Below are 27,620 nucleotides of genomic sequence, written 5' to 3' on the forward strand. Positions count from 1 at the left end.
TAAACGACGCGCTGTACAAATAAAATTATTTGTTTATGGAGCAAATAATAGAAAGGATGAAAAGTCAACCTTTCCCAGGAGTCCGCTACGAGCAAATCGAACACGGAACATAATGCAGGATATGCAGGCTCGCCCTCCGCAGAACTTGCCCCCGACCCAACCGCGCGGAGAGAAGAAGCATCTCGCCCGCTACCGCCACTCTCGCGAAAGCACCGTTGGCTCTGCGGAAGAGCCGAGCTCCCCGCCCATCTCGCCTGGGCGCTAGAACCAATCCGGCGGTGCCCCATCACTCACCCTCGGTTCGGAGCCTCGGCGGAGGAGCGGAAGGGGAGGCGAGCGCTCCGGTGCGGGTTCGTTTCCTTGTCGATTTCGCTGAGAAGGGATGGCGGTGTCAGGCGCGTCCGGGAGGATGCCGCTGCCGCGGGGGCGCCTCTCTGTAGGACTGACCCTGCTGCTCCTCCAGCTCCTCTTTGCAGAGCTGCCGTGCCCGGCTGGAGCCAGCCAGTTCTCCAAGTGGGAACTGCCGCTGACCATGGTGAGCTCGCAGGGCAGCCTGCCCCGCCTCGCCGTCCTTTTGAATGGGCAGGTCGAAGAGGAAGCCAGGTGGCCTGGATCTGAGGGAGCTGGATGCCCCTGCTCGGGGCAGGGTTTCCTTGAAGGCCAGGGGGTCGTTTGGAGGCTCCGGAGCCACCTGGAGCCTTTCCGTCTTTGCTGCCTTCCTGGGAAGCTGCCTTCCAGGATGAGGCAGTTTGGGCAGTCTTGTCATTTGTTTTGGTGTCCGGTTTTGGTGACACCCCTGGACAGGGGTGTTTTTTTTTTTTGTTTTTTTTTTGGCCTCTGTTTCTATTTTTAATAACTGAGATTGAACTGGTTCATCGGGAACTATCCATTTTTCAAAATCCTGCCATGTGGGTGGGAATGAAATAAATAATGCGGGAAGCAGGCCCTGAGCTTCCCATACTTATTTTTTAATCTCAACGCTATTACATACAGGTGTGGGGTAGGAGATTTGGTTAAAGTGGAGGAAGCTCTTGTGGTTGAAGGGTTGCCCATCTAATTAGAAGGCTAGAAAGGAGGCAGTCACAAAATATGGTAATAAAGAAAGTGCGTTTCATATTTTATTGCTGAAAATATTAATTTTAGCGGTGATATGAGCATAATGCTGATGACATTTGCAGAAAGATTTTAGCATCTGCCTCTGTTTTATTCATGGGACTGCCTGCTATAATAATCTGGGAGCTTCCCCTATCTTAATTTCTCACACAAGAAATGATGTAAGAGTTGTATCTTGAAAGTAATTATTACTGGTATGTGATAACAAAATACTACTACAAGAGGGTTTCAGAATGCCAGTATGGTGAAATATTAACTAAAAGGTGGGGGCAGACTATCTGAGCCCTTATCTTGTTTGCGATTCATATAGTTCTATAATTCATATATAATATAGTATATTCTTCCTTGCTATATAGGCTCATTGTGAGTTATTGGCTCAAGATAGCAGAGATAAGGGAAGAGAGGATTTGAATTTGAATATCAGGATGCTTTCAAGTAGACATTTGATGAAAGCAACGTGCACTTTTTTTCTCTTTAGTTGATGGTTTGTGTGTTGTTTGGGAAAAGTTCTATAGAAAATTTAGTATATACTGACTGGACCTTCCATTGCAAATTAGGCAAGTGGTGCAGAAAAATCATATTTGGGAGCATTCAAAGTATCTATCACATCATGTACTTTCTAGTATATGTTTACCTAAAGCAAATCTTTAATCGGGTGCCATTTTTAATACATTGCACCTACAAAGATCTCTTCCCAACAAAGCATCAGATATATATATTTCTCAGTTGTCTTAATTTTTTTTAAAATAACTTATTCAGGGTTTAACTGAATTATTCAGTTTTCAATGGGGCTTGCTTCTAAGAAAGTATGAATATAATTACAACCTGTGTAATAACGGGTATTATAAGAGAACTTTATGCACTTCATTTCAGTGAAGCATTTACAGCATGATTTCATGAAAAATCTTGTTAGTGAGTGATAGGTTTGTCTAAGCTACCAATACATTCTTAATTGGGAGGAGGTTTGAAACCAAATGTAGGCTTAATTGAACTCTGCCTCCTTTTTCACTGAATATACCGCCTTCCCTATTTTAAGCTATTTCATAAAGGCCTATTTCTTAGTTTTTGACAGTAACAATCCTAATGCGATTTGCTGCAAGTTTTAAATATGGCTCATCAAGCACTAAATAATCGGACGATATACATGAATGATTCTGTGTAGCCTTATCTCTGTTTCTTTCTTCCTTAGTTTGTCATATTTATATGATCGCTGGTTTTATAGACAAGTGACTCTGGGTGGTGTACAGTAAAGCTTATATTTGCTTTACTGTATGCCATCCAGCCTGATGACACAAGCAGATTGTCAGGGATATCCAGAAAGTTAAAAGGGATGAGGCTAGCCTGACTTCAAAGGGAAGAATGTTCAATATTGAGGAGCCACAGCAGAAAAGGGCCATCACTAGGATCTACGTAGTGAAGCTTAGCCAATGGGACACATTGCATGCTTTTTCTGCTGGATCTGATGGAACAGGAAGATGTTCAGTATCATGCAATGCCTTTAAAAGTCAAAATCAGCCATTGGACCCGGAAGCAAACTGGTCACCAATACAGCTTGTGGCAAATATTTATTTATAAGTAATAAATAAATACAGGTTTATTCCCAGGAATTGCAGATAATATAACATTAATATTTACCTTTTATGTCAATGTGGTAACAATAATAGAAGAGTATATCTATGATTTGTAGGCCAGGGGTTCCCAACCTGTGATGGATGAACTTACTGATGGTTTGCAGAGGTACTGTCAGTGATCCTTGATTGTTGTACAGCTGTTCAGTCACTTCTGATTCTTTGTGATCTAATGAATGTCATTTCAGCAGAATTGTCTATCAGTAATTGCTTTTTGAATTCTTCTAGTTCATGTTTGTTTCTAATCAGCATGTTTTCTGTTGGCTTCCTTTTCAATTAGCTGGGCATTGGATTTATTTTTTTGCTAATGACTGCTGCTTTCAAGATTATATCAATATCTAATATATTTAAGCTTTAGTTTAATTATTGCTGCTTCCAGTGAGTAGCCTGGCTTTACTTCATTTACCCTTTTTCTTCTTGCAATCTAAATTATTCTCAGAAAATCCTTCCAACACAAAAATTCAAAGGCATCACTTTTTTCTTCGTTCAGCCATTTTGATTGTCTAGTTTTCCAAGGCACATGTGTTGCAACTGAAAAAAACCATGACTTTATAATATGTATATTTACCCTATTTCCATGAAAATAAGACCTCCTTGAATAATAAGCCCAATCGGGCTTTTGAGTGCATGCTCGAAAATAATCCCTCCTCTGAAAATAAGCTCTCCCTAAAAATATTGCAACACAGCAGCCATGAGTGAAGTGACTATGCTCGCCGCCTCCTGCACCTCAAAAATAATAAGACCTTCCTGAAAATAAGGCCAAGTACTTATATCAGAGGTCAAAAGAAAATAAGACCCTGTCTTATTTTCAGAGAAACACAGTAGTGTTAGGAATTTTCCTTTGCAGATTAACATTTTGTCTAGACGTGTCTTAGGCTTTCTTCTAAGTAGATTTCTATGCAGGAAAAGTGCAGGAGGTGGCGAGCATGGTCATCTCATGACTGCTGTGTTGCAATATTTTCAGGGAAACAGGGTAAACAGTCACTATCCTTTGCGTGTAGGGAGTTAAAGTCTGTTACTACTTCAGCTTCTCTGTCTATTTGCCCTTGGTTGGCATTGCCTGTTGACATAGCCTTTTTTTTAAATAGTAGTTTTTTAAAATATAAAGTATCAGGCTGGATTTTACATATTCTTTTTTCACTTTCAAGACAATGTTCTTTAAATCTTTCATGCTTGAAATCATCACAGTTCTACAAGTTTCCAGTTACTTATATTTCTCTCAGCAATTTTAACTCAAAATTCTGCTTTTTCTCATAATCAATAATGTTTTTCTCAATAATCAAAATCTCAATAAATGCCCAAATGCTGTAAGATTTTGTATTCTTGTTTGAAATTTCAAGACATTTGGCATTCCTGCAGACTTTGGCCATTAAAAAAGGTGTTTATTTATTTTAGAGTTTAACAGATAAGAACTGGAAAAAGTATGTATACGATGTCACTCATAAGTGCTAGATTGCTGATCTTTAGCTTATATACCGGTTGGTTTTAAAAGCTGTGGATAATGCTAAAGTCTTCCATATAATAGAAAGGTCAATGATTTAACAATCAAGTAGCTACTTGAATTTTGTGGGAAATGCTTATCTGTCTAGTAGTATTAAGTATACAGTGCCCGTCCCCCCAATATTGATGTACTTTCATTATCTAGATAGTGATTATCTTTATTTCCTTTCTCTTATAGAATACAAATTTTCATTTTGGAAAAATTCTCTTTAGCAACACTACTATTTTCCTAAAGTGTAAGTATATTCATACTGCACCTTGAAGTTAATTCCCATTCTTCCATAATTACTATGTTAGAGACTATGTGTGATGTAGGATGACTTAATGACTTGGGCTTATAAAATTGCAAAGCACATCTTTTTATAAATCTCTAACCTGTTTTTCTGTGGTTGATATTACAGTGTCAACATAGTTTCACAAAGGAATCATAGTATAATGTTGATGAGCTTCTGTACCAGTAGACCATGATCTAATTATTTGGTACAGTATTCAAACATTTCACTAATAGTTTTGGCTGGCAGGTTCATAAGTAAGAATGATTGACTTTGTAGTATGTTTTTTGTTTCTTGTGAGCTTGTTTAAAAACGTAGAGTATGAAGTGTAACTTTGTGAGTGTATACAAATGATTAATCATTATCTGAGAGATATTATGGAAGTTGGATCATATATTAGATTAGATGGCAACATACTAAATGATCGCTAGGTAACAATATAGACACACATCTTTGTTACTAAATAAAGACTGTCTAACACTTATATGGAAGTAGGTCTCCTCTATTCAATGGGATTTAGTTCTTAGAACTATATAAAATTCTGGGTAAAAGCTGTTTTTATAAAATAATCTGCGTGGTCATCTTGAATGCAGAGGCTCACTTACACATGGGAAAGTGACAAGACAATTAAACAGTGTTGTTGTGAAGTAATGATTTCTTTTCAAATAGTACATCAACACTAGAAATTACTTTTTGCTTTCTGGCCTTGCAACGCTGTTGACTAGCTTTATAAGGCTGTTTTTGAAAATTTAACTGAAATTAAAAAATAGGTTGCTTCCCAATCTAAACTATACTCTTACAGTTGTAATTATTTGCTAGGCTCTATTATCTTATAAATTCTTTTCCCATACATTTCTGTAAAAAAAACTGACAGAACTATTTTTATACTTTTCTATTAAAATGTAATAATATATTGATGATAATAATGATAATAATAACCTTAGGCATTTTATTGTTGATTGATTGGTATGAGATTCATGCAGTTGGTAATATGAAATAGTCCATGTAATTTTCTACCATAATAGAGTTGTGCAGTATTTACATCTTAAGCAAGAAATATGCTTTGGATTCAACTAAGCATGCTTCTTCTATCAGCCTTTGGTACAGCTTCGTGAAGGAGCTGATAACAAATGCAGCAAGTTCATGCATGTGGTATACTCACAAAGTACTTTTCCTGCTTTGCATCTAAATATTGCATATATCTAGCTGTAATAAATGCTTTAGTCATTAAGGTGCTGCAAAATCCACTGTTAGTTTGGCAGCAGTATTTCCTGCATTTCTTACATATTTTTCTAATTTGTTTAGTTAGTGGCAATGAAAGCGCCTGTGATCCTTCTCAAAGTTACACTGTAAGCTGGTACTTAAGATACTCCTATTGCTACAATGAAGTCTTCAATTTCGGGGTAAGAAATTGATGTTAAAAAGTAATTTAGCATTATGGTCCACGACACACTACAGGAAAATGTTGCTGACCCTTTATGTAGAGTAAAGGTTATTTTTGTTTGCTTTTTTCCTCAACTGTAGCCATTTTGGCTAACAGTTCTTAATCCATCATACATGAGCTGTGTCAAAAAAGTCTGCTCTGAAAGATTTGGAAAATGGTGATGTTTGACTTTGCCTATGATTTATTAATATCTAAAAATATAATTAGCTCTTAAAATGACAATCAATAGTGACATTTAGAAACATGGACTTTTCTTTTGCTTTCCAGTTTCCTCTGAGGTAATACTCTTTACTCTTTTGCAGGTATACATGTTCTTTCCCCCCCACAAGGATATGCAGGTTTTTGCATCCAAAGCCAAAAAGAACTTCAGAATGGGTATGGGAACTCATGCAACACCTGTCAGCACCTCTTCATTTAAAATACACTGACTTAAGGAAGCCTTTCTTCCTTCATTCAAACATATTTTCCTGGAATTGAGTAGCTATTATAAGAAGGGGTCAATATGCTTGATATATGCACCCTTGCCTCCTCTGAAGTATATTTTTGGTTTTAGATTTAATGTATCAATCCTCAACAATGTCAAGACAGGAGCATAGAAATTGGCCCCATATCATTAAATTATTTGTACATTCTTTTCTAATATTGTCTCTCCTAACTGAGCCTTTTCAAGGTTTAAAGAGAAGTCTTTCATATAGTGTACTGTTTGCTCTCTTTAACTGGAGATGCTCTGAATCATTACTTTTAATGAGGAACATTGTTATGTTTGTTTTCAGTTTTTGTTTACTGACTTGTATTTCTCTTGATATATCAACTAGTTCAAATCATTTCATGTGTCTTGATAGGATGAACAGGCAAATATATATTTTAAAAGCATTTCAGAACAACATCCAGGTTGGGCAGGATACTACGCTACGGCTGATCTCCACTTCTCTAATTGTAGTGAGCTTGTCAAGTCACAGGTATGATATGGGGCAGTGCAGAGCCTATGGGGCAGGTTTATTGATAAGTGCATTTGTTAGTGAAATCTTAATACAGATGAATCAAGGCTACAGTGTGTGTCTGTGTCTATGTGTATGTATGCATATGCTGGTATTTCTCTATTTATCTGAAAATGCATGTCCTGCTTTTTTTCCAAGAACATATTTGAGATACTGAAGCATATGAGCTTTTCAGGAGGTGAAATAAAACTTTTACATTTGTAGATGGTTATGCTTGCAAGATTATTTGGATCTGTTTGATTTGAATTTCAATACTTCTGAGCCCAAGAATTACTACTAAAAGTCGTTGTAATGATATATTTATATAGCAAATATATTACAGGTATTTCATTACCCATTAATTAGCACTAATGATGTTACCGAGTTTAGGTAATGAAACACATCTGCAAGAAAACAACCAGGCTCAGAGACCCCCTCATTTTAACCCTGAGCTGCAAATATTCCCCTCTGTCAAATGTATCATAACTTCTTTCTTAAAGTGACCAAAACTAATTTATGATCAACCCCTTTTAAAATCACTCCATCCTACATAAGTTGTCACCATATGTTTAATATATTTAAGATCACATTGTCAGTAATCCAGAATTGTGAAGCTCCATTGCATTTGCCAGCATTGTATTATTTCAGATTCAGCCTAACATATCATACATGCTCCTGTCTCTTAGGCTGTGAGTGTATTAATGTACATTGATTCATTCATTGTTGTATTTCTTCTCACTTATTACCTGCTTATTATCATCTTTTCACAGCAGATTTTAAAGTTGTGCAGCTAATCAAGTCAGTGTGGCCAACTTCTTACATCTATAAAAGTTTTTAGAAGTTAGACATCTGAAGGACCAGATTTCTATTTTTCTGATTGTAAGATCTGCATTTCTCTCTTGTCACTAGTTGACTCCGATTGGAGAAATAGATACTGTAGACCTGTCCAGAGATTGGGTGGAGGCTTCTGTAATTAAAAAAAAGATAAAGAAATGCCTGCCCTACACAAAAGTTGAAATTGGGAAGGATGTGCCTGGTCATCCTAGTTTTACAGTACACATTTGGCTGTATGCACATGATATACTCTTTAGCAGAAAAGGATCAGGAGAAGTGGGCAAAACATGATTGCAGCAAATTATCTATTCATGGATCAATCTGGGTCGGTTACTGGGACAAGACTAACTAAGGTTCTGAGCTTCTGGATTTGTGCTGGAACCAATCAGGAACTTCTCTTTCTCTGGTGACATTCCCTGATTGTGAATGCCTGCATGTTAGAATGGCTATCTTAGACCAACATCTCATGTTGTGTCATCAGATTTTAGAATATACACATAAGCATAGATACATTTATTTCCTGAATTCAGTTCTTTGCAGCCCTTTATTGTTGTAATCTCATTAATATTATGTTGTACCTATTTGCTATACGTGTGTATATGCAATGTAACTAAAACCCATTGTTTATCTTTTATTAGAATTTCTACAGTGAATTTGTTCATCCAGCCCCCTTAGGGAGTAAAGAGGTATTTAAAAAAATATTAATGCTGGCAAAATTTTTATTTACAAATATATTTTTAGGCTTTTGACCAAATCTACTTTTGCCTTAAATAGGATGGGAAAGAGAATGGAACAAACACTACTGTCGTAGAAAATTCTGTAAGTATGTGAAAAGCAATGTATGTGGAATATAGTGGGCACTGTTATATTTGTGTTTGGTTAAGTGAGTCTGCTGTTTGCATGATTCATTAACTACAGGAGATGCATCCTGTAACGTCTGTACTTCATGCTTCCCAATTAAAATAGTATGTAAATGTTTAATATTGACAATAAAGAACACCTAATAGAATAACACAATTTACTATACATTGTTTTGTGGTTTAGGTTACATCTGATTTTCTTGTTGACACAGGAGAAACATGTATTCTTTGAAATCTTGCATTGTGTAGTGACTTACAATTGTGTGTTTGTTTCAGGCAATGAATGCTGTAATGCAAACATGGAAAGATGGGCCATATATCTTTATTGTAAAAGTTTATATTTCATCTTCAAAGGAGGGAGTGAATATTAAAGGAACACATGAAGAATTGCCAAATGTTATGGCTCCTTCCGATCAACCCAAAGCACCATTAACAAGTGAGCCCTGTGTAGTACATTTATTTTGTAATTTTGGCTAAACACTTAGATGTTACGTGCTAATGTTTAAAAGTGTGTCTTGGAGTTACAGGGATACTTTTGCTTGGTTAGATATAGAAGGGGAAATAAGCAAGAGCTTTTGTTTATTTCAAGCCCGACCATAGGCCTTTATATGTAGCAATATCTGCAAATTGCTTTTCCCTTGTTTTCTCCATGTAAGACTCCCTTTTATCTCTGAGCAAGAGAAAACATCCTAACCCAATAATGAAATAAATAAGGTTCCCAGTTTTTTTAAATGTGATGTTTATAATGGAATGTCTAGAAAAAGCTCCTTACACTAACCTTGGCAGTCCACTGCACCTTTTGAGTCTTAAGACTGGCAATAATAAGTGAAGTTTTCATGGTGTCTTTGGTGATTTTTAAAAGAAAATGCCATAGTAGATAAAGGCACAAAAGGGAAATCAAAATTACTACGTGCTTGGAGTAACTTTCAAGCAAACATGCAAACTATGTGTGGGGCTTTTAGTTCAGTAACAAGGGTGAGGTGGTAAACTTTTATTCTGACAAGTATGGTAATAAAAAAGTGAATATGATGAATTCTTCTTACCTGATACTTTAGCATTGGGAAAAGACATAGGGAGGTAATCTTAGCAGTCACTTGTATAGTTTGTAAATCATCATCTTCTTCTTCTTCCTCCTCCTCCTCCTCCTCCTCCTCCTCCTCCTCCTCCTCATCCTCCTCCTCCTTGTCCTCATCCTCCTTGTCCTTGTCCATCATCTTGGGAAGATCTAATTCAGCTGAATAGAGAGGAATTCCAGACCCCAAAGCCCCAGTATTTACTAATGAAAATACATTATTTAGCCTATGTGAAGGTGGAACCATAACATATGATGATGGTCAGGTGGTTTTAAAATATAGCAATAGCAGTTAGACTTATATACCACTTCATAGGGCTTTCAGCCCTCTCTAAGTGGTTTACAGAGTCAGCATATTGCCCCCAACAACAATCCGGGTCCTCATTTTACCCACCTCGGAAGGATGGAAGGCTGAGTCAACCTTGAGCCGGTGAGATTTGAACAGCCGAACTGCAGAACTGCAGTCAGCTGAAGTAGCCTGCAGTGCTGCATTTAACCACTGCGCCACCTCGGCTCTTAAATATTACCCGAGATAAGGCTCTTGGTGGCTAGTACACATAATAGTCATATAATTTCACTACTGTCAGAGGCAGCCTGTATTTGAAGTTGCTGACATTGGAAGAGTTCTTCTCCCTTGTATGATCCCACTGACTTTTACTTGCTGCTTTGGGAAACAAGATGCTGTATTTAAAAGGAGCCAGTACAAAACAGCTACCATCAAGCAGAGCTATTATTCTATAGTCCTAATTTCTTGTTCTTTTCTATGGTTGTTTTCTGACAGTGACTGTGGAAGTGATTGGACCATATGAATACCTTTCTCTATCAGATTATCCTCTTATGATTGTAAGTTAATGGAATTATTTGCTGTAAAGTATGTTTAGTTGGATTCAAGTATAAACTTGAATATTAAGCTTACAGAGGGCTAAATCACATTTTTACCACATCGGGAAAGAAGATTTATAGTAGCAGCCCTAATTCTGCTAAATTTTGTGTTCTATAAAACTTATAGATGATTTTACTGGTATTGAATTTAACTGATAATTTAAATTTAAATGATAATTAATTTAAAAAATAAAAATTCTATTAGAATCAGAATTAAAGAAATCTAGGAGGAATCTATCCATATAAATAAGCACCTAGAAAAGAGAAGTTTGCAATTATCCTTTAAACTGCATTTTATTTTTCTTTCTCTAATAGTTCTTCATGGTGATGTGTATTGTATATGTGTTGTTTGGCGTTCTGTGGTTTGCGTGGTCAGCCTGCTACTGGCGGGATCTACTAAGGATACAGTTTTGGATTGGTACAGTTATCTTACTTGGAATGTTGGAGAAAGCGGTATTTTATGCAGAATTCCAGAATATTCGCCATACAGGAAAATCTGGTAGGTGTGAAGAGCATTTTTAAATATATGCACAAATGCAAGAATATGAATGATTTTCTATCTGCACTAACGTTTTCTATCTAATGATAGAAAATATTTTCTGTCACCCTTTCTAGGTCATATCTGTCAAATGGAAAACGTTTAATTGATCAAAGTCCTTAGAGCATGCATTAAAACAAACAAAAATATTTCTGAAATTAATTTTTTCATCAGCTCAGTCTCAGTACAAGAGATAATAACTGATTGATATAAATATTCTAAAAATTAATTCAAAACAATCATCATTTAGTTCAGTTGAATGTATTTCATAAAGTATAGCTCTCATATTTTCTGTATTGTTCTAATGTTATTAAAAAGACGTCATTTCCCATTTATTTTTTAATTTAATATTCAACCTTTCTTAAATTAATATTTGTTGCAGTATAGTGCATACTTTAAATGCTAATCAGTATGTTCAGGAAGTGTCCTGTCTGTGTTTATTTGCAGTCCGAGAGGCACTAATCCTGGCTGAGCTACTTTCCGCATTGAAACGCTCCCTTGCTCGAATTCTTGTTATCATAGTGAGTCTGGGATATGGCATAGTGAAGTGAGTAATCCTTGTGCCCCAATTTTTTTTCAATTTCGTCAAGTGACACACTTGGAATCCCTCAAGGGCTTTTATGTATGCTTTATTTCCAATGATTAAACCAGAAAATATCAACCTTGCTACTAGCTTTTCAAGGGGATACATGCACACGGGCCTCACATCTTGCAAAGAGGGAGAGAATACTTGAAAGGGTGTTCTGAGAGGATCAGTAGGCCTCTTCTCCAGTTGGAAATTATGTTATTTTTTGGGGAGTAAGGAAAATGCCTTTTGAGAGGTATATGCAAAATTTATGATTTAGGATCACAACATTTTGGAGAACTCTCAAATACTCTGTTTCCCTCTGGACAATCCTGAATTTTCTTCTGGGCCATGGTGATCTGGGGGCAAATGTAGAAAGAAATTCAGAAGTTTCTAGAAACAACTGAATGTAATTTACTTCTGGAAACTGCTGAACCATCCCTGGATAGCAAGACCTGGGTGGACGTTCAGAGGAGTAGCGGAATGTTGATGGATTTTGTGCTCCCCAATCTTTAACATAGTTACTCGGCCCTTCTTTGGTTGTTCTTTAGTACCTCTTCTGGGGAGAGGAATATAGGATCCAGAAATTAGCCGGTTGAGTATGACAGCCTGCTTGAGATAAGCTGACCACATTTGTTGAATTTGAGATGTCTCGCTAAACATCAGCAAAGTTAGAAAAATAACAGAGATTTACAAATAATATTGTAACAGGTTCACATTTCCTTGATGGAGAAATGAAAGATAAGTAAATGAAATGTCATTTGAGAAACCAGTCTCTAATTTCACTTTCTCTTAAACTTTTATTCCCAATTGCAGACCTCGTCTGGGAGTCACTCTTCATAAAGTAATTGCAGCTGGAGCCCTTTATTTGTTATTTTCTGGCATGGAAGGTGTCCTCAGAGTCACTGGGGTTAGTAATCACGTTTCAGACTTTTGTATCTCTCATATGCATGAAGCTGGTAGATTTTGCTTGTTGCAAAACAAGTTTTGTATAACATAAAATAATAAATTTGTTGAATATTCATGGTTGACATTCTTGACGGTGGCACCTATTTCTTGGAATAATGTCCTCGCTGCAGCAGTAAGTTTCTGTTGACTTTCAGAAATAGATCTTTTTTGATTGGCTTATCTCAATTTTTTGTGCCCTTTATATGTTATTTTTAAATTTTCATTAATGAAGTGGATAATACTTCCTACTCAGAGGAGTTTTGAAAAAGTATTCCTTTTTGTAATTCATGGGCTATCAAACTATAGGTTAATCTTGACCACCATATTGTTGGTTTGCATAGTTGTAGTCTATTAGCATTCCCAACTCAGAGTATCTAGATGAATTTTTCTAGGCCACATGGCAATCCCTGGCCTGGTTATTATTTCTCCATATTGTTCAGTGTAAACTCTATATTAAGTTCCATTGAGTGTTATTTTGTATCTGGTAGGACTATTATTCCTTGTTCCTATGCTGATCCATGTTTAAAAATCCTTTTTTATTGTATTTGTAATATAAAACCAACTCTCTTTCTAATGCCTTTTCAGTCTTTCCATGGTGTTATAGTTGCTGTAGCTAACTTCGGACTGTCTATCATTGATTCCTGTATTATTTATTGGATATCCTTTCAAAAACTGAATCTTCTGTTTCTAATGTATATCATCGCAATATGTATCCTGGATTTTGAATGGATTAAAGAAAAACTCTACTGTAGATGTGTTTGAAAAAAATAGTGAACAAATAGTTCATCCTCTCCCTCTTTTTAGGATTCAGCTTTAGAAACACCACCTTATAAAAACTCCCTTTTTTATGGCCCTGTAATCTCTTAATTCAGGGTATGACTTGGTAATACTGTGACCAATTCACAAATCTGAATATCACCTGAGTATCTCAAAGGTGCTTTTTCAAAAGTCAACTGGACTTTGTTTTTGCTTGAAGACTTTTCACATCTCATCCAAGAAGCTTCTTCAGTTCTAACTGAATGGTGGTAAAAGGAAGGATTTATATTCCTTGCAGTCGCCTGGTTGTTAGCACTCTTTCTGCTAGTCATTGAGGCCACTTGCACTATTCAAGTGACCCTGAGGTTACAGATAAACCTCCAAGTGTCTTCAACGATTCTCAAAAAGAGTGCTAAGGGCCAGATGACAGCAAGGAATATAAATCCTTCCATTCTATATGTGTTCTATATAATTGACATTGTCCTTGTGAAACAGCTCAGTTTTATGCATCTATTCAATAATATGCCCAAATAAGTTATTCTTCTTTCTCTTTATAGCATTGTTAAGGTATTATTCACATGTCTATGGCATTGCAATTTATTTATTTTTGCTTCCTTGCATTGGTGGTATTCTGGTAGAAAAAAAATGATAGTAGATTAATGGAAAGTGAAAATTGTGTATAGAAGAATTTAAGTTAGGGGTTTGGTCCAATAGTATTAATGTGTTGATGAACCACTATCTTCATGAGAAAAAAAAATCACCTTTCTTTATCTTCCTGCATACCTTCCAAATCTGGAAGCAGCAAAGGACCAGCCCTTGGTGCCTCTGCCAGCAAAAATGGAGGGCGCACGGCCCTCTCAAACTCCATTTTCTCTGGCAGAGGGTTTCAGAAGGCCAGCACAGCTGAAAACAGAGCTCGAGAGCCCGTTTTCACTGGCTGAGTGCTCAGGCTGCCATAGACACCCCTGACACGAGTGATGTTGAGCCCCCTGGCCACCCCCCGGCCCCTCTAGGCCAAACACAACCCTGAAGTGGCCCTCAATGAAATTGAGTTTGACACCCCTGATCTGTAGCAAAACAATGAAGTCAGTGAAAGACAGTGGAGATCTGAGAGCTTCTTTGTCAGATGCCCTCAGGGTCCTCACATTTTGGCTCTAGATCTTGTTTCCATCATCTGTATATCAAAGTCCTCACACCTGGTATCCTTTCCCTAGCTTTGGCAAATGTCATCAACAGAAAGAAGTAGGTTCTTCATTGGTTTGGGAAGAGGGGTACATGTCTTAACATTAGTGGATTTTCCCTTTTCACCCAAAGTTAATTCAACCTTTTGTAGAACACAGGAAATATTGTGCCCAGTTTCAAACTCAGGAAAGAAGTACATATGTTGTTTTGGCTATACTCAAAAATATTTTACCTGCTCACTTCTAGTAGTCTGTTTGTTCCCTACAAGCCAATGATTAAATCAGGAAAAGTGTTTAGGGAACATATTGTTGGCTCATTTAGCATCTGTTGATCAAGTATCATTTTTCAGTTTGTAATGGAAAGCTAGTGTTTCTGCAGCTTTAGAACTAAGATAATCCTTCTGAACATTTCTGAAGCTTCTGCTATAGTCAACTCCTCTGTGGCTATGAAGGTTATAAAACAGAAATATATTCTCTTTTTTAGAGATGGTCCTTAGCTACACAGTTTAATAGAAAGTTTATAATGTGCTCCTGATCACTTTGTAGAGATACTGCTCTAGGACATTCTTTCCTATCAGCTCTCCTTCATTGATAGAGAATGAAAATTGTGCTTACTGAGAAGTGTAATTCCAGCCTACAGAAAATGCAGCCAGCAATGTTGTCCTCTGCAAGGGGTCAGGTGGTAGCAGAGGTGGGTTCCTACCTGTTCGGCTGAATAGTTGAGTTGAGTTTATTGATCTTGTACGCCGCCCACTCCTGAAGGACTCCGGGTGGCTTACAATAAACAAGGGAAGGGGATAAATACACAAAAACAACACTTTAAGATACACAACAGTCACAGTTTCCGAGGGGCTGGATATTTCGAGAGCCCCCCGGCCTGCTGGAGCAGCCAGGACTTAACGGCTTTGCGGGAGGCCGGGAGGGTAGTAAGGATCCGGATCTCCACGGGGAGATCGTTCCAAAGGGCTGGAGCTGCGACAGAGAAGACTCTCCCCCGGGGAGTCGCCAGCCGACATTGGCTGGCAGATGGAATCCGGAGAAGACCTAACCTGTGAGATCTAATCGGTCTATGGGAGGTAATCGGCAGGAGGCGGTCTCTCGGGTACCCAGGTCCGATGCCATGTAGGGCTTTATAGGTAACGACCAGTGCCTTGAAGCAGATCCGGAGACTAATGGGTAGCCAGTGCAGCTCGCAGAGGATAGGTGTGACGTGGGTGTACCTGGGTGCACCCACAATAGCTCGTGCGGCTGCGTTCTGGACCAGCTGAAGTCTTCGAACACTCTTTAAGGGCAGCCCCATGTAGAGCGTGTTACAGTAATCCAGTCTTGAGGTCACAAGGACGTGAGTGACTGTCTGAAGGGCCTCCCGATCTAGGTAGTAACTTGGCGGCCTGGGTCACTGGAACCAGCAGTGACCCAGGCCTGCCACACCCCTAAAGCGGTTCTCTTGGTGGTGCCATAGGCGCCGCAATCTTGTCATTTTTTTTTAGTATTGTGCATGCGTGTGTGCGCGGCGCATCCCTGAGCAAACTGGCAGTAGCAGCAGCTGGAACCCACCCCTGGGTTGCAACAGTGACATTTTGGGGTTCTTAGCATTCTTTCTTTTATCTGTTCATTCAGTATTAATGATTGCAGTTGCTTTTAGCTATGGGTCTTATGTACAGGTAGTCCTTGCTTTTTGACCATTGAGCCCAAAATTAATGAGTTAATAGCATAGTTGTTAAGTGAAACTGGCTTCCCCATTGACTTTGCTCATCAGAAGGTCATATGAATCAGTTGCCAGGCATCTAAATTTTGTTTATGTGTGCATGGGGATGCTGCAATGGTTGTAAGTGAGAAAAACGGTCATGAGCCACTTTTTTCAGCGATGTTGTAAATTGGAGCAGTCATTAAACAAAGTGTTGTAAGTTGAGGACTACCTGTAGTTGAACTGAAATCCTGTGACTGACAAGTACCCTTCAAAGAAAAAATAAAATCCAATAGAATAAAAACGTGTGAAATACACGTATGTACCGTATATGAGATCTCTATATATGGACACACACATTCACACACACATACATATAGAGAGACTGTGACTAGATAGCATTTTATATTAGACTAATATAATAACTGGACCTATTCTTTGGGAACACAGCAAGAGAAATGTGTTCAGAAGATAGTAAGGTAACAGCTCTATGCTTTCGGGTGCAATCTTTTCTCAAACCTTAATCTTTGTAGGCATGTTTCCTGATTTCAATGCCTTTTTCTCTTTGTCTCTCTAGGCACAGAATGATCTTGCCTCCTTGGCTTTTATTCCACTGGCTTTCCTAGATACTGCCCTCTGTTGGTGGATATCCTTCTTCACTGGTTTATTTGGTGTATTGCTCATTTATTTGGAACTGGGTGTTCATGGTGGGTGGCATTCTACTTTAGATACTCTGTCTGATCTTGTTATTATGGGATTGATTCCCCAAATATAATACTCCAACATTTTGCACCTACCTATCTACCTACCTACCTACCTACCTACCTACCTCTACTAGTGCATTTCAGTTAGAGAATTTGAAAGTGCATTCCAAATGTGTTTGATTTCAGCATTCTGTTCCTTCACTCAGCATGATAAGTGTTGAATCTCAATACATCTGGAAGGCAGCAGGTTGGAGAAAGCTACAGTACAGAACAAGTCTCATTGAGCTTAGTGGATTTTTTTGGGTCAAAATGGTCAGCATTTCACTGCAAATCTGGCGACCGAAGAGGCTAATGAAAGCTAAATGTTTGCAGAATAATGTATGCAACCCCACGTTGTCAATGACCCGAGGTAGGCCTCGACCTACGACCACAATTGAGCCCAAATTTTATGTTGCTGAGTGAGTTCTACCCCATTTTATGACTTTTCTTGACACAGTTGTTAAGTGAATCACAAGTTGTTACATTAGTCACATGGTTGTTAAGTGAATCTGGCTTCCCCATTGACTTTGCCTGCCAGAAGGTCAAAAAAGATGATCATGTAACCCCAGGACACTGCAATCTTCGTAAAGATGAGCCAGTTGTCAGGGCTCCAAATGTAAATCATGTAACCATGGGGATGCTGTAATGGTCATACGAGGGGAAAATGGTTATGTCACTTTTTTCAGTGCTGTTGTAACTTTGAACAGTCACAAATGAACAGTTGTAAGTTGAAGACTACCTATAGTTTTGGAAGTGCTCTTGTTGCAGCAATAGCAATAGCAGTTAGACTTATATACCGCTTCATAGGGCTTTCAGCCCTCTCTAAGCGGTTTACAGAGTTAGCATATTGCCCCCACAGTTTGGGTCCTCATTTTACCCACCTCGGAAGGATGGAAGGCTGAGTCAACCTTGAGCCGGTGAGATTTGAATCGCCAAACTGCAGCTAGCAGTCAGCTGAAGTGGCTGCAGTACTGCACTCTAACCACTGCGCCACCTCGGCAGTAGGATATATCACTGTAATCTGAACTTCTACAGAGTGTATCCAAGCCTAATTTAGGTACCCACCAGAAATGTGTATTTCAGTAGTTGTGGTAGTTGGGAACTCTGAAATCTGAAGTTGTACATCACTCAGTTGGGAAAGACAAGCTGAGGATTTTCAATTTATGCTGGAAAACCTCCTGTCTAAAATACTGGAGAGTTGTTGTTTGTTATTCAGCACAGGTAATAATAATAGGCTAGATGAGATGGTTGGATTGAATAATTTGATTCAACATTGCACTAACACAATTGATTTGATTTGGGGTGTTGTATGTTACACAAACCCATCTAATTCTGCTGATTATGTTTAAGCAAACCATGGTTTAGAATGGAGTACGAATCCATCCACTGTAAGGCAATTTACATTGTATTGGCAAAAAGGGATATGCTGGGCTCATTTTAGTAATCCTCCTCAGAATTTGAATGTAGTTGTCATACTTTCTATATATTTGCTGAAAACTATGTTCATAAGGACAATACTTTATGCAGGCACCCTAAAGTTTGGAGATAGGTTGCCACATGAGTAATCTCTGTTCTATTAGTTCATATTTCCTTGTAGACAGGATTATTATTTTTAACAGCCTTTGGAGCAATACCAGATCTAAATATCTTTAATAACATATGTATCAGGGATTCAAGGTGGCAACTAATACGTGAGTCAGGATGCAAAATAGGTAGAATATCATTCAGATTTTTGTGAGTTGTTTATTTTATTTATATATATATATATATATATATATATATATATATATATATATATATATATATATATATATATATATATATATATATATATATATATATATATATATACACACACACACACACACACACACATTATTTCTCCAGAATTAATTGGGTAATAATATATCTGGTGATGTCAATTAAGATCTGAAGAGAAACTAGAGCATGATTATGTCATAAATGTATATATATATATACTGAATCTTCCCTTGACTTTGTATACATATTTATCAGTTTAACTCAAACAATGAAATTGCTGAAGCTCAGGAAGAATGTTGTGAAGCTCTCTCTTTACCGACACTTCACCAATACACTCATCTTGGCAATAGCAGGTAAATCATAGAAATTATTCCTAATTTTAAAATAAACATTGTTAAACCAAATATCATAGGATACTTGGAATTGGGTGCTTAAACTGTCAAGAAACATGTCCACATTTATTTCATAAATAAATAATCATGTAAGATAAATGAAGGAGATAAAGGAAATAAAAAGTTTACCAGAAGGGAGATTAAACATTGCCTTCTTATGACTTACTGATACTTGCCAATCTATTTCAAACAAAAAACATATTTTTGTTATCTTTGTTATCGCCTTAGGTTTATTGAACTAAATAGGAAGTTAAGGGTAAATATTTTTTGTAAAACTGTTGATTCTTAATGATTTTTATTTTCAGTGAATAAAGATCAAGTTTCAAAGAAATCAGGCAGATGAGTTTAATACTGTGAATAGGTTATAGATGATATACAAAGAAAAGTTATTGAGTTCTGCAGTTTAATCTGAGTTGCTAATATTTTGCCATATGTATATGTTATTTTTTTAAAAATTCTTTCAGCATCTATTGTTTTTATCATCTGGACAACTTTGAAATTCAGACTGATGGATTGTAAGTCGGTGAGTCTATCTCTTTTTTGTCAGTTTTGCTAGTTAAGTAGATAGCTAGGAATTTGATAAACTTGTCTTAACTTGGAGGCTAAGCTGGCTCACATCTGGATAGATGCGATAGACAATATCAAGACTATAGGCTGATCTTGGAAGGTTAGAATATATCACGGGAGAAGTCAGTGGCAAATGCAGATATTTCTTTATTGTTGCTAAGAAAACAACATGGACATGAGCATAAAATCACTAGGAGTCAAACTTAACTTTAATTTTGCCACACTGAAAATGTTGGAATTTCTTTTCAAAAATGGAATTTTTTATTGTTTACTATCTTATATTAATTAACAGGATTGGCAAGAGCTATGGGTTGATGATGCCATCTGGCGGCTGTTATTCTCAATGATTCTTTTTGTCATCATGATTCTTTGGAGGCCATCTGCCAACAACCAGCGGTATTATACTTTACACTATGCTTTATAGTATACTTTACTTTATAGTACATATACTTTGTACTACAAATATTGGTAGATACAGTCTAAGTCAGGAGTGTCAAACTCGCGGCCCATGGGCCAGATGCGTCATACACTGGCCACGCCCAGTTTAGTGTGGGGAAATCGCAATATATCACATGACGACACCATGACGATGCAAGTTTGACACACCTGATCTAAGGCATTTGTTTATTATTGCTGTCCAGTACTTTCCCTTTCAGCTTTAGCTACTACAAGCCATCTTAAATATATCGCCAGTTTAAAGAAACTGTAAAAAACATTTCATATCAATCTGATGGAGCCATTATTTGTTACTTTGCTTTCTGAAAGGTTTGCTTTTTCACCATTGTCTGAAGAAGATGAGGACGATGAACAGAAAGAGCCAATGCTGAAAGAGAGCTTTGGTAAGAAAAACATCTGTGTTTTATGAATGCAACTTTTATTATGAAAGGGCGTATCTGTAGCTATATGTATTATCACTAGTATCCTTTTACACCAATTTAAGTTTTAATTACATACCATTATTGCATTCTTTTGTGACACAAGGCACAATAAGCAATTTTCTTGCATTTTTGTTCCTAAGAGACATAATTTTATTTCATGGGAAGGTACCTCCAACCTTTGCATTGGCACTGGAATTCAAGCAGCAGCTGAAAACATAGTTACATTTGAGTCAGACATTTATGAAATATACAAGGCAGACTAGATTCTCACATTATATTGAGTTTTGGTTTAATGACTGCATAATACACCATTGGGTCAGTGGTGGGTTGCTAACCGGTTTACTACTGGTTTGCTTGTGCTCATGTGAATGCTAGCGCTCACGTGCAATGCTTCTGCACATGTGCAGAAGCATACGGGCCGGGTGGGCGGAGCCTCCTGTCGCCACCACTACGGGTTCGGCCGAACCAGGAGCAACCCACCTTTGCATTGGGTGTATCTGCACATATTAAGACCAAAATATCTATCACATTATGATTTACCATGTCATGTGAACCAGGGAACAATAAACTTCTAAAAGTTGATCATATTGTTCAGTATGCAAGAAATATAGCCTCATATCTTCATGAGAGCATTTGGATATAGAATGGAACTAGAATAGGTTAAAACAGATCTCTCACATTTTCTCACATCTCCACACAGAACTGTTTGCTCTGTGTTTGGCAGACATAATACCTCTGTTCGTAAAGTAGCCCCAATGAGCTACTCTCCACTTTTGCCTTGTTTAGATTTGCTTTTGTCTGTTTGAAGATATATTTCATACTGATGAAAACCAGGCCTATAGGACCAAATAATATTTCCTGTATTATTTTCTCCAGGAGTTGCCTCCACAGAACTCCAGTCCACTTTTCCATAAAACAGTAGAATTTTTAAACCTTTTCTGAGTGTGAGAAATAAATTAAACACTGATAAATATTATGTATTATATTTTACATACTTGACATAATGGTGTATTGCATTCTTGAATAATATTCCTGCCCCAATATTTTTACAGAGGGCATGAAAATGAGAACTTCAAAACAAGAATCAAATGGAAATCCTAAAAACAACAAAGCAGTAAGTTCTTTGCTAATATTTTTTAGCTAATCCTGGAAAAATGGAAGACATGAGAATAATGTGCTAATGCTCATTAGTGAAATATTACTTCCAATAAATGGCAGCAATTATGATTCAGTTATTGGGATTGAACTAAGATATACTAAAAAAGGAGATGCAATAGCAAAGGCAAAGTCCCTTTAAAATTTGCATTTAACCTCATGCCTTTTATAAATACAAATTTTAGGTTCTTATGGCAAAAATGTTATGATTGTTACAAAATATATTTCTTGCATAGTGTGTGTGATGAAAAAAATTACCATTATGTGAATAAACTCTAATTTCCAAATTACTAATTATTTTAGTAATTAAACATATTATTTAATGGAATTTGCCCAATGAATACTAATAAATTAAAGCACTTTGGATACTATACAGGTAGTCCTTACTTAACAATTGTAACTGTTGCCAGCAATTCTATTATTAAAGGACACAGTCATAAAGTACATCACGTGACCATGTTAACTTAATACTGGTGGCAGCAGTTGCAGGTGCTACTGTTAGACGAATCCTGTGTGATTGCAGCCTCCTGCAGTTCTGCAGTTAGGTGATTGCCATTTGCAACCTCTTGTATGCTTCCCTATTGACTTTGCTTGTGAAAAGCTAACAGTGAATATTGCAAAGGATGATCATGTGGCCGTGGGACATTGCAATGTCATAATTTCAAGCTGGTTGCCAAACCCCCAGACCCTGATCACATGACTGTGGGGACGCTGCAACAATGAACTTACCTTTTGTAAGTCCCTCTTGTTCAGTACTGTTATAACTTTGAATGGTGACTGGATGAATGAACATTAAGCAAGGACATGTATATGAATAACCTAACTGGAATTTTCTAATGAATAATGGTAAGTCAAAGCACTTTGGATGCTATACATTATTTAACATGCTTTAAAAGAAAAAGCATATCTTTTTTTAAATGATGGCCTATGTTACATATAAAGTAATGTACTAAAATGTTTATGGGCCTCGCTAAGATAGAAAGAGGTGAAAAAATATCAGATATACTTAATGAGATATTTTATTGGAAAAACATGGAGAAGATACTTTTTTGCTTTATATTTTATATTGAATGTAATCATCACAAAAATGTACTATAATTTTAAGTGTACAATAATCCAATAATCACCTGACTTTTAAAAACTTAGCAAGAAGATGATTTGAAATGGGTAGAAGAGAATGTTCCTTCTTCTGTGACTGATGTGTAAGTATCTATAGTACAGGTATATGTTATGTATAAAAATATAAAATAGTTAATTTGAAAATAAAGATGTTGCCACTTGCAATATCCAGAGTAGGTGAAACTACTGGATTCTACCTTTTAGTTCCAGTTATCAGTTTCTAATATAAATTGTAAATGTATCCTTGTTCTTGTTTAAGCTTGTTTTTACTTGATGAAACAATCTTTGGGAAGCTTTTTGAAATCACAATAGCCTTTGTTAGACTAGACAATATCTATTGGGTTGGCTGCTAAATAGCAGCAGCACTTATACATACACTACTTCATAGAGCTTTACAGCCCTCTCTAAGCATTTTCAAGTCAACATATTGCCCCAACAATCTGGGTCCTATTTTAGTGACTTCGGAGAGATGGAGGGCTGAGTCAACCTTGAGCCAGTCAGGATCAAACTCCTGGCTATGGGCAGAGTTAGCCTGCAATATTGCATTCTAACCATTGTGCCACCAGGGCTCTTCTCTCCCACATTTTAGTGTTATGATGATGTTACCAAAAGAGATGGGTTGAAATGGGGCAGTCCTTTTTACTTCAGCCAGGAGGTAACAAATATTCAATCTGAGGTTTAAAGGCCCCATGTGTGTCTCCAAGGTTTTGGGTGCAGCCCCCAAAACTACAAAACTGGTGAAGGAAGAGAAAGTGAATAAATACATGAAGAACCATCATATTTATTACATTTTAATACATTTCATTTTTAATTAAATTACATACAGTTATCTTTCTGGGCTTACCTATTTTTTGTTCCATCCATTTATTATCAAGTAGTCAAATGCAGCCCCATATCTGAACAAATAGAAATCTTTGTCTTACATGGCCGATGTGGACAAATGCTAATTTTGTTTAATATTCAATGAAAGAAAAATACAAGGTTTTGTCTAATTATGTGGTTTTTGTTTTCCTGCATTCTGAATCACCAGCATATTTTGGTGAATATGCATACCTCATGCTCACACGGCAGCAATCATGAGTTTCTCTTTGTTTTACTATGTTTTTCTTTCCCTCTCAATTGCAGAGCTCTGCCAGCATTACTGGATTCAGATGAGGTCAGTAACTAACCCTTAAGCAATAATTCAGGTCCTGTGATGTGAAAGAAGAGTCATGAGCTAATAATTAGAGAAATGATTCCAGCAATTAAAAACTGAATGCATTAACAGTCTGTGTATCAGGGAACTACTAAATGTCAAAAGGAAATTTTGTTTAATACTTTAGTCAAAGATTTCATAAGAGATACCTGATTTAAAAAATAATAATAATCTGCATTGAGATACTTATGCAGAAAGCCTATGGATGGCATCCTTTAACCCATCCCTGCAATCATCCCTTTATCCCCCCCAATTAGCTATTCTTTTACAGCAAATCTTAATTTTGTCTGTGTATGTGGGGGGATAATTAAATCTAAACTGGAATAAGTCTAAAATATCTTAAGACTCCATGTCAGCCTTTGGCAAAAAACATCAAGCTGAGAACAGTATTTCATTCAAAATATCTTATACCAGCTTTTACAATGGTAAGTATGAATTGTCCAACCTAGAATTGCAGACAGGGGAAGCCTTGCTTGCTAAATAAACCTGATATTTTATGGAGAGGATACAGAATACAGTATAGTGTTAAGACTAATTTTAATATGAATTGGATGTGAGAAATTTTTGAATGTTGTTTGGAAAATGTGCTGAGGCTACCATACAGGAAATAAGCATTCTGAATGACAATCCAAAATCATATTACCCAGGATCTTAAAATATAGAGCTATTACGATTGTCTTTTTATTGTCAAGGTGACTTTTACCTGTTTCATGCGGTAGTTCTTTTGAACAACCTACTGGGCTTAGATCAACAGTTTTCTAAGCCTTAAAAGCTTTAAGTCAGTGTTTATAACATGCTAACCCCTTAGCTGGCACCTAGAAAAGCACATGCAAACAAAATGTATATTTTGTGTATGATAAAAGTTGTATTGTGCTCACTTTATGCTGAAATTGAATTTATGCTATTTGACAACCTTATGATATCATCATCAGCATCAGCAATTAGATTAATAATGGCTTTTTCACAATCACTCTTCAATTACAATAATGTAATTTTTTCAGCAAAGTAAGTTGTTATATTTATTGGGTTCCATTTGTTAAATCTTGCAGGAAAGAATGATCACACACTTTGAAAGATCCAAGATGGAATGAAAGATGAAACAACTTGCAGCAAAAGCTGTCTTACTGTTTGAGAATGGAAGAAACTTTGTCTATTTGGCAATGTTCCAGTGCTGCTTTCTCTGATATGTTCCATGAACTTTGGAACCACTGATTATTATCAGAGGGAATTTTTTTGTGAGGTCAGCATGGAGGGAATTTTGGTCATGAAAAATTTGCATTTGCACTGTTTGCTGCCGGTGTGCTATTTAAACTATGGAAATGTCTTTTATTGCAGCAAATTCTTTTAAAGTAATACAGTTAAAACATTTAACAATTGGCAGAGCAACTTTTAATTCAACACTAGATCTAAATCCCATGATTTAACTATAAGGGGGTGGGAGAAAATAAGAAGTTTCTTCAAGCCAGTAAGGATGAACCATGTGCAGAAGTTTCTTCAAACAAGCCAAAAGTGACCTCTGCTTGTAGATAATTTCCAGCATGGTACGTTCAGTAAGATGTTGCACTTAACTCCAGTATCCACTACTTGAGACTGTAAATGGGGTGGGGTGAGGGTCAATTCCTATCTCCATCCACTTTTCTTGGAAGACTTGACACCGTCAGAGCTGACAGAAACATCATCCCATCTGTAAATGTGCTTTGCATACAAAAACATGTATGCAACACTCTGTCGTGTGTGAGAAATCTGTGAATCAGGATCAGTGCCTTTTCTCTTAGAAGCAGTAACTATTGTCTGAAGATTCTGCTGTCTGGCTAGGAAAATAAGAGAGTTTTTGAAGGAAAACCTTTGCTTATGGAAAACTCCAATAGAAGTATTTGGGAGAAATTATGATGCTTAATATTTTTTAGCAAAATTAAGTGCACTTTTTTCATTCCACAGCATAGAAAAATGTTTTCAATTTAATGTATTTAAAACCAATTATTACTTAATCCCAGGTGTGTTGCTATCTCATTGCTGGCAATGAGGTCTGAGCGGTTAACTATTTGAATTGGAACAGTAATTGAATTGAAAACACCATTGAACCTCATAGCAGTTACCAACTATCCCTATTTCCATGTTAAAATTATGCTAAGTTTATTGAGCCCAAAAAGATTTGAGCCACTGATTCATAAGGTCAAACAGAACCTATCAGCCATGAATAGTGGTACTTTAACTTGTCAAAAGCCTTTTTGATTTGAAATTACTTGTGAGTGGCAAACTTGTGAGTGGGCTATGTTTGACTTTAAATTGTTACATTTATTTGATTAATCTATGCTAAATTTACTTGGGTGAGATCTTTGTGAAAATTAGTCATAAATGGGAAGTATTCTGTTTTGCAGTCCTTAAGTGACATTCCTGATTGCTTCCAGTGCTCCTGCTGGTGTAGTGGGGGCTAAAATCCCACTCCAATACGCCAGCTTTTTAACATGCCTGAAGTACCAGTCTTCTGAGGCCAATGAGATATTTAAAATAGCTACATTCACTGCTTCTAGGTAAAACCATAGCCAAGGCTTACAGAAGAAGAGATCTTTCTGAGCTGTTTCTTCAGATCTGGAGCTGGCTGTGATGCACAATAAAAATGCAGACTATAATGTGGCAGCTCAGTCCTCAAGTCACTTTAACCAAAGGCTAGAAGAATCTTGTTACAGTATAATATCAGTAGCTTCATTACTTTCCACAGTTCTACATCCTACCTCCCTTCCAACTATTATCTACACCAAGAGACATTTTTAACACTTGTATAATTATATTTAGATACTGAAATACTTGAGAGGTTTTTTTTTTTAAGAGGCTATCAAGGAACTTGACCCTGTTATTGGGTGGATAAACAAATCTTGCAACAGAAACAGATTCAGGTTAACAAATACTCTTTTGGAATAATTTATGCAAGTATATGTGCTGGACCTTTCTTTCCAGTTGCATAGAGAAGTGCAAAAGAAGGTATTTTTTTTAAACCTTTAAATTGTGTTTTTCTAAGTTTAGTGCCAAAATACGAGTCCTACAGATCTATTTGATGTAGTCATTTCTTCTGGAAAAAACTGGAATTGGGTTTTCACATGGAATTTACTACTGGCTTAATTCTGTTTCCCAGATGTATTTTGGTTGTACTTACAATGTATATAAGTGGTTTGGTAAATAGGGTGTCCTCTGTCTTACAGGAACTTTTTCATTTGATTCAGTCTGAATTAGCAGATTTATGTTCTGTATAATAAAATTATTTTTGCCTTTAAACCCTGAAATGAGCTAAGTGTATCTTTCTGCTATATTTTATTTGAAATGTCTTATTTTTGATGGCAAAATGTCGGACAGACCATCGGTTCAGATACAGTGGCAGCTTCTGCATTTTAATATATCTGTCATTGTTTGGATGAGTCAAAAGATTGAGGCCCAAAGAACTTACACATTGCTCATCCTGAATAATTTTAGCTCCGGAGCTTGTCGGGTGTGAGTCCCTACTGGTGACGCTGGACCTCAAGGGTCAAGTGGGTCTGCTGCTTACGTACCTGCCTCCCAA

The 27,620-nt window shown here is 36.9% G+C and overlaps 2 protein-coding genes across 3 annotated transcripts in view; one reads left to right on the plus strand and one right to left on the minus strand.

The window, feature by feature from the left end:
* The window catches only part of GANC (glucosidase alpha, neutral C), a 28,291-nt gene extending 27,860 nt beyond the window's left edge, over positions 1-431 (minus strand). Inside the window, exon 1 of the mRNA XM_087722144.1 lies at positions 295-431. The gene's annotated coding sequence lies outside the window, so the exon portion shown is untranslated. The remainder of the gene's footprint in view (positions 1-294) is intronic.
* TMEM87A (transmembrane protein 87A) lies at positions 310-27,345 on the plus strand. 2 transcript variants are annotated; one of them, XM_087722150.1, is made up of 20 exons: positions 310-535; positions 4,420-4,477; positions 5,819-5,916; positions 6,800-6,916; positions 8,407-8,454; positions 8,543-8,587; positions 8,905-9,064; positions 10,482-10,543; positions 10,898-11,081; positions 11,568-11,667; positions 12,502-12,595; positions 13,219-13,290; positions 19,006-19,114; positions 19,618-19,676; positions 20,013-20,116; positions 20,486-20,559; positions 21,651-21,712; positions 22,900-22,955; positions 23,998-24,028; positions 25,117-27,345. In XM_087722150.1, the coding sequence occupies exons 1-20, from the start codon at positions 383-385 to the stop codon at positions 25,156-25,158; spliced, it is 1,728 nt and encodes a 575-aa protein (XP_087578276.1). In that variant the 5' UTR covers positions 310-382; the 3' UTR covers positions 25,159-27,345. The 2 variants fall into 2 exon arrangements, with proteins under 2 accessions (XP_087578276.1, XP_013920470.2); XM_014064995.2 differs by lacking the exon at positions 13,219-13,290 and adding an exon at positions 16,835-16,903 and having other exon boundaries at positions 311-535.
* Positions 27,346-27,620: the final 275 nt, after the last annotated feature.

The sequence above is a fragment of the Thamnophis sirtalis genome, unplaced genomic scaffold, assembly GCF_051295495.1.
Source record: "Thamnophis sirtalis isolate CommonGarterSnake01/CBP01778 unplaced genomic scaffold, rThaSir2_p1.2 scaffold_1, whole genome shotgun sequence".
Taxonomy (NCBI): Eukaryota; Metazoa; Chordata; class Lepidosauria; order Squamata; family Natricidae; genus Thamnophis; species Thamnophis sirtalis.

Excerpts from the sequence above, each read along its gene's own strand:
- TMEM87A (XM_087722150.1), top strand. The coding sequence starts at position 383 with ATGGCGGTGTCAGGCGCGTCCGGGAGGATGCCGCTGCCGCGGGGGCGC. Across the intron at positions 10,544-10,897 it reads CAGATTATCCTCTTATGATT|TTCTTCATGGTGATGTGTAT; the intron begins GTAAGTTAATGG and ends TTTCTCTAATAG. Across the intron at positions 13,291-19,005 it reads ATTCCTGTATTATTTATTGG|ATATTTATCAGTTTAACTCA; the intron begins ATATCCTTTCAA and ends GACTTTGTATAC.